Genomic DNA, 7667 nt, shown 5'->3' on the forward strand with positions numbered 1-7667 from the left:
TATCCTCTACTCTCCCCCTCACAAAATTGGGTGCCCCCTTATCCTCTACTCTCCCCCTCACAAAATTGGTGCCCCCTTATCCGCTCCTCTCCTCCTGACAAAATTGGTGCCCCCTTATCCTCTACTCTCCCCCTCACAAAATTGGTGCCCCCTTATCCTCTGCTCTCCCCCTCACAAAATTGGTGCCCCCTTATCCTCTACTCTCCCCCTCACAAAATTGGTGCCCCCTTCTCCTCTACTTCCAGAACCAGGGGTCACAGTCTAAGGATAAGGGGTAAGCCATTTAGGACTGAGATAAGGAGAAACTTCTTCACCCAGAGAGTGGTGAACCTGTGGAATTCTCTACCACAGGAAGTAGTTGAGGCCAATTCACTAAATATATTCAAAAGGGAGTTAGATGAAGTCCTTACTACTCGGGGATCAAGGGGTATGGCGTGAAAGCAGGAAGGGGGTACTGAAGTTTCATGTTCAGCCATGAACTCATTGAATGGCGGTGCAGGCTAGAAGGGCTGAATGGCCTGCTCCTGCACCTATTTTCTATGTTTCTATGTTTCTACTCTCCCCCTCACAAAATTGGTGCCCCCTTATCCTCTACTCTCCCCCTCACAAAATTGGTGCCCCCTTATCTTCTACTCTCCCCCTCACAAAATTGGTGCCCCCTTATCCGCTCCTCTCCTCCTGACAAAATTGGTGCCCCCTTATCCCCTACTCTCCCCCTCACAAAATTGGTGCCCCCTTCTCCTCTACTCTCCCCCTCACAAAATTGGTGCCCCCTTATCCTCTACTCTCCCCCTCACAAAATTGGTGCCCCCTTATCCTCTACTCTCCCCCTCACAAAATTGGTGCCCCCTTATCCTCTACTCTCCCCCTCACAAAATTGGTGCCCCCTTCTCCTCTACTCTCCCCCTCACAAAATTGGTGCCCCCTTATCCTCTACTCTCCCCCTCACAAAATTGGTGCCCCGTTATCCTCTACTCTCCCCCTCACAAAATTGGTGCCCCCTTATCCGCTCCTCTCCTCCTGACAAAATTGGTGCCCCCTTATCCTCTACTCTCCCCCTCACAAAATTGGTGCCCCCTTCTCCTCTACTCTCCCCCTCACAAAATTGGTGCCCCCTTATCCTCTACTCTCCCCCTCACAAAATTGGTGCCCCCTTCTCCTCTACTCTCCCCCTCACAAAATTGGTGCCCCCTTATCCTCTACTCTCCCCCTCACAAAATTGGCACGATTCTAACTGTCTCTTTTTTTTTGCCCCCCCCCCCCGGGTCCAGGAAGCGCTTCGCGTCCGAGGCGAGAGAAAGGGGGCCCCCGAGATGGAGGATCAGCCCCCCGTGCCCGCGTCCAGCCAGGAGGAGGAGGAGGAGGAGGAGGAGGTGGAGGAGGGGGGGCGGGTGCGTCGTCGTCAGCGGCGACGGAGGAGCGCGGCGGCCGGCGGGCGCCGCCACCCGTGCCCCGACTGCGAGAAGGCGGCGGCGGCGGAGGAGACGGTGGCCGCGGCGAAGAAGAAAAGGCCGCGGGGGGCGGGCGGCGGCAGGAAACGCGGGAGAGCGGCGGCGGCGACGGCAATGACGTCGGCGGCGGGCGCACCGGCGCCGAAGAAAAAGAAAGCCTCGTTCGCCTGCCAGGATTGCGGCAAGAGCTTTGGCCGGTCCAGCACGCTGGCGGTTCACCGGCGCATCCACACCGGGGAGAAGCCGTTCGCCTGCCAGGATTGCGGGCGCGCGTTCTACACCTCCTCCCACCTGCTCGACCACCGACGGAGCCGGCACACCGGGGAGCGGCCGTTCGCCTGCGCCGACTGCGGCAAGGCTTTCGCCCGGCGCGGTCACCTGACCGCCCACCGCCGCGTGCACTCGGGCGCCCGGCCCTTCCGCTGCCCCGTCTGCCAGAAGGACTTTGCCGACCAGTCGCGGCTGGCGGCCCACCGGCGGGCCCACGCGGCCGAGCGGCCCTACCGCTGCTCGGTCTGCCGCCGGGGCTTCCTGGGGGCGGCGGAGCTGCTGCTGCACCAGCGCGGGCACACCGGCGACAAGGCCTACCGCTGTGCCGACTGCGGCCGCGGCTTTGCCAGGGTCAGCGGGCTCCGCGCGCACCGCCGGCTGCACCGGGCCTGAGGGCGGGGGCGGGGGAGGGGGCGTGAGGGGCGCGGTGGGGCACCAATTCCGTGAGGGTGGAGAGTAGAGGAAAGTGGGGCACCAATTTCGTGAGGGTGGAGAGTAGAGGAAAGTGGGGCACCAATTTTGTGAGGGGGAGAGTAGAGGATAAGGGGGCACCAATTTTGTGAGAGGGAGAGTAGAGGAAAGTGGGGCACCAATTTTGTGAGGGGGAGAGTAGAGGAAAGTGGGGCACCAATTTTGTGAGGGTGGAGAGTAGAGGATAAGGGGGCACCAATTTTGTGAGGGGGAGAGTAGAGGATAAGGGGGCACCAATTTTGTGAGGGGGAGAGTAGAGCATAAGGGGGCACCAATTTTGTGAGGGGGAAGAGGGAAAGGAGAGGGGGGCATCAATTTTATGAGGGGAGAGGAGAGGAGAAGTGAGGGGGAGAGTAGAGGAGAAGGGGGCACCAATTTTGTGAGGGGGAGAGTAGAGGATAAGGGGGCACCAATTTTGTGAGGGGGAGAGTAGAGGAAAGTGGGGCACCAATTTTGTGAGGGTGGAGAGTAGAGGAAAGTGGGGGCACCAATTTTGTGAGGGGGAGAGTAGAGGATAAGGGGGCACCAATTTTGTGAGGGGGAGAGTAGAGGAAAGTGGGGCACCAATTTTGTGAGGGGGAGAGTAGAGGAAAGTGGGGCACCAATTTTGTGAGGGGGAGAGTAGAGGATAAGGGGGCACCAATTTTGTGAGGGGGAGAGTAGAGGAAAGTGGGGCACCAATTTTGTGAGAGGGAGAGTAGAGGAAAGTGGGGCACCAATTTTGTGAGGGGGAAGAGGGAAAGGAGAGGGGGGCATCAATTTTATGAGGGGAGAGGAGAGGAGAAGTGAGGGGGAGAGTAGAGGAAGGGGTGGCACCAATTTTGTGAGGGGGAGAGTAAATTGACGGGGCCAAGGGATTAACCCCTCCCCACCCACCCCAGTCTCCCCACGTCTGCCTCATTTCTCCCTCCGTCCAAATGTAGGGCAAGATCCCACAGGGCAGGGACGGGGGGAGGCCGAAATGGGGCTTTTATGTATTCAGCACGAAGGCTCCCCTCTCCTCCCTCTCCCCTCCCTTCCCTCTCTCCTCCCCTCCCTTCCCTCTCACCCCTCCCCTTCCCTCTCTACTCCCTCCCCCCTCCCCTTCCCCTTCCCTCTCTCCCCCTCCCCTTCCCTCTCTCAACTCCCCTCCCCTTCCCTCCTCTCTACCCCTCCCCTTCCCTCTCTCTACCCCTCCCCTTCCCTCTCTCTCCCCCTCCCCTTCCCCCTCTCTCCCCCTCCCCTTGCCTCTCTCTCCCCCTCCCCTTCCCTCTCTCTACCCCTCCCCTTCCCTCTCTCTACACCCTCCCCTTTCCCCTCTCTCCCCCTCCCCTTCCCTCTCTCTACCCCCTCCCCTTCCCTCTCTCTCCCCCTCCCCTTCCCCCTCTCTCCCCCTCCCCTTCCCTCTCTCTACCCCTCCCCTTCCCTCTCTCTACCCCCTCCCCTTCCCTCTCTCTACCCCCACCCCTTCCCTCTCTCTACCCCTCCCCTTCCCCCTCTCTCCCCCTCCCCTTCCCTCTCTTTCCCCCTCCCCTTCCCTCTCTCTCCCCCTCCCCTTCCCTCTCTCTCCCCCTCCCTTCCCTCTCTCTCCCCCCACCACCCTACCTCACTCTCAAGCCCCGTCCCTCTCTCTCAAGCTCCCTCGCTCTCTCTCAAGCCCCCTCCCTCTCTCTCAAGCCCCCTCCCTCTCTCTCAAGCCCCCTCGCTCTCTCTCAAGCCCCCTCCCTCTCTCTCATGCCCCCTCCCTCTCTCTCAAGCCCCCTCCCTCTCTCTCAAGCCCCCTCCCTCTCTCTCATGCCCCCTCCCTCCCTCTCTCTCAAGCCCCCTCCCTCTCTCTCAAGCCCCCTCCCTCTCGCTCAAGCCCCCTCCCTCTCGCTCAAGCCCCCTCCCTCTATCTCATGCCCCCTCCATTTCTCTCTCATGCCCCCGCACTCTCTCCCCCGCCCTGTTCGTTCCTGAGATGGGGAGAGTGAGAGAGAGAGAGAGGGAGATGGGGTGGGGGGGGGGTAGAAAGGGTGAGAGAGAGTGCGAGGGAGATGGGGGGGAAAGAGAGAGGGAGACGGAGAAGGAGAGAGATTGACGCGCCCCTCAATCCCCCTATAATTAACTTTGTTCCAATTTTAAGAATCTAGTTTCGGACTTAACCACATCACTCTCAAACTCATTATGAAGCAGGGGATCAGAGAGACAGTCATCAGTTAAGACTTGAGACAAAACCTTTTTGCGATTTGTGGATATGATTGTGAGAATCCCATTCTCACTCCCGTCTCTCTCCCTCCCGCCCACAATCCATCTTCCGGCTGTTACCTCTGACCCGGACAAAGGGACCTCGGAGGGCAGGTCCACAGATCCCTGAAGGGAGCAGGCCGGGTGGATAAGGTGGTTAAGAAGACACACGGAACGCTTGCCTTTATTGGCCAAGGCGTAGAATACAAGAGCAGGGAGGTTATGCTCGAACTGTATGCAACACTGGTTAGGCCACAGCTGGAGTACTGCGTGTACAGTTCTGGTCACCGCATTACAGGAAAGATGTGATTGCGATAGAGGAGATTTACCAGGATGTTACACCAGAGAGGGTACAGAGGAGATTTACCAGGATGTTGCACTGGAGAGGGTGCAGAGGAGATTTACCAGGATGTTGCACTGGAGAGGGTACAGAGGAGATTTACCAGGATGTTGCACTAGAGAAGGTACAGAGGAGATTTACCAGGATGTTGCACTGGAGAGGGTACAGAGGAGATTTACCAGGATGTTGCACTAGAGAGGGTACAGAGGTGATTTACCAGGATGTTGCACTGGAGAGGGTACAGAGGAGATTTACCAGGATGTTGCACTGGAGAGGGTACAGAGGAGATTTACCAGGATGTTGCACTACAGAGGGTACAGAGGAGATTTACCAGGATGTTGCACTGGAGAGGGTACAGAGGAGATTTACCAGGATGTTGCACTAGAGAAGGTACAGAGGAGATTTACCAGGATGTTGCACTAGAGAGGGTACAGTGGAGATTTACCAGGATGTTGCACTGGAGAGAGTACAGAGGAGATTTACCAGGATGTTGCACTAGAGAGGGTACAGAGGTGATTTACCAGGATGTTGCACTGAAGAGGGTACAGAGGAGATTTACCAGGATGTTGCACTGGAGAGGGTACAGTGGAGATTTACCAGGATGTTGCACTAGAGAGGGTACAGAGGAGATTTACCAGGATGTTGCACTGGAGAGGGTACAGAGGAGATTTACCAGGATGTTGCACTAGAGAGGGTACAGAGGAGATTTACCAGGATGTTGCACTGGAGAGGGTACAGAGGAGATTTACCAGGATGTTGCACTGGAGAGGGTACAGAGGAGATTTACCAGGATGTTGCACTAGAGAGGGTACAGAGGAGATTTACCAGGATGTTGCACTGGAGAGGGTACAGAGGAGATTTACCAGGATGTTGCACTGGAGAGGGTACAGAGGAGATTTACCAGGATGTTGCACTGGAGAGGGTACAGAGGAGATTTACCAGGATGTTGCACTGGGGAGGGTACAGAGGAGATTTACCAGGATGTTGCACTGGGGAGGGTACAGAGGAGATTTACCAGGATGTTGCACTGGAGAGGGTACAGAGGAGATTTACCAGGATGTTGCCGGGACTGGAGAATTTTAGCGATGAGGAAAGATTGGATAGGCTGGGGTTGTTTTCTTTGGAACAGAGGAGGCTGAGGGGAGACCTGATTGAGGTGTATAAAATGATGAGGGGCCTGGATAGAGTGGATAGGACGGACCTGTTTCCCTTGGCAGAGGGGTCAACAACCAGAGGGCGTGGATTGACAGTAATTGGGGGGAGGTTTAGAGGGGGAAATGTCTTCACCCAGAGGTGGGGGGTGGGGGTCTGGGGCAGGGTCTGGGACGGAACTCACGGCCTGAAAGGGCGTTCGAGGCAGAAACCCTCACCACAGCAGGCAGTGCACCTTGAAGTGCCGTACGCTACAGGGCGAGGGAGCGAGAGCGGGAAAGTGGGATTAAGCCGGGATGGCTCTCGGTCGGCCGGCGCCAGGCGGACACGGTGGGCCGGATTGGCCACCCTCCGTGCTGTAAACTTCTATGATTTCCCTGTCCCACCCTCTCTCTCTCTCTCTCCGTGTCTCTCTCCGTCTCTCTCTCTGTCTCTCTCTCTCCGTCTCTCTCTCTCCCTCTTTCTACCTCTCTCTCTCTCTCTCTGTCTCCTTCTCTGTTTCTCTCTCTCCTCTCTCTCTCTCCCTCTCTCTGTCTCTCCCTCTCTCTGTCTCTCTGTCTCTCTCTGTCTCTCTCTCCCTCGCTCTGTCTCTCTGTCTCTCTCCCTCTCTCTCTCTCTGGCTCCCTCTGTCCCTCTCTTTGTCTCCCTCGCTCTCTCTCTCTCTGTCTCTCTCTCTGTCTCCCTCTCTCTCTCTGTCTCCCTCGCTCTCTCTCTCTCTCTGTCTCCCTCTCTCTCTCTGTCTCTCTCCCTCTCTCTGTCTCTCTCTCCCTCGCTCTGTCCCTCTGTCTCTCTCTTTGTCTCCCTCGCTCTCTCTCTCACTCTGTCTCTCTCTCTGTCTCCCTCTCTCTCTCTGTCTCCCTCGCTCTCTCTCTCACTCTGTCTCTCTCTCTGTCTCTCTCTCTCTCTGTCTCCCTCGCTCTCTCTCTCTCTCTCTCTCTCTCTCTCTATGTGTCTCTCTCTCTGTCTCTCTCTGTCTCCATTGGGGAGCACAGCATCATGACAGAGTGTCTCATGCCCAAAATGCCACCTATCTCGATGAGAGGACTGCCGTATGAGGAGAGATTGGGTCGACTGGGCCTGTATTCACTGGAGTTTAGAAGAACGAGAGGGGGATCTGATTGATCAAATTCTGACGGGGGGGTTGGACAGACTGGATGCGGGGAGGATGTTTTCCCGGGGGGCTGGGAAGTCTAGAACAAGGGCTCACACACTCTCGGGATACAGGGTCGGAAATTTAGGAGCGAGATGAGGAGAAAGGTCTTCACTCAGAGGTTGGTGAACCTGTGGAATTCTCTGCCACAGAAGGCCAAGCCACTGAATATATTTACGAGGGCGATGGATAGATTTCTAGACACAAAAGGCATCAAGGGGTCGGGGGGAGAAAGCAGGAATATGGAGTTGAGATCGAGGGTCAGCCCGTGATCGTATTAAATGGCGGTGCAGGCTCGAGGGGCCGAATAGCCGACCACTGCTCCAATTTTCTATGAAAGGAACGGTTCAGAGCCACTCTTCTGCTCCCCTGAGCTACGGCATCGGAACACAAGGGGACGATGATAGAGCGATCTCGTGTGATCTGCAAATCTCTTCTCCCCCACGTCTCCCAGCACAATCGATCGAATAGCCAGCCCAGAAGTGGCCCTAGAAATAGTGGATGCATTGGTGGTCATTTTTCAACAGTCCATCGACTCTGGATCAGTTCCCTATGGACTGGAGGGTCGCTAATGTAACCCCACTTTTTAAAAAAGGAGGGAGAGAGAAAACGGGTAATTATAGACCGG

General features: G+C 56.7%; 1 protein-coding gene across 1 annotated transcript; it reads left to right on the top strand.

The window, feature by feature from the left end:
- The first annotated feature begins 1313 nt into the window (after positions 1-1313).
- LOC139250079 (zinc finger protein 239-like) lies at positions 1314-2114 on the top strand. The gene has a single exon (XM_070872654.1). It carries the CDS (start codon positions 1314-1316, stop codon positions 2112-2114), a length of 801 nt encoding a protein of 266 aa, XP_070728755.1.
- Positions 2115-7667: the final 5553 nt, after the last annotated feature.

The sequence above is a fragment of the Pristiophorus japonicus genome, unplaced genomic scaffold (genome assembly GCF_044704955.1).
Source record: "Pristiophorus japonicus isolate sPriJap1 unplaced genomic scaffold, sPriJap1.hap1 HAP1_SCAFFOLD_3438, whole genome shotgun sequence".
NCBI lineage: Eukaryota > Metazoa > Chordata > Chondrichthyes > Pristiophoridae > Pristiophorus > Pristiophorus japonicus.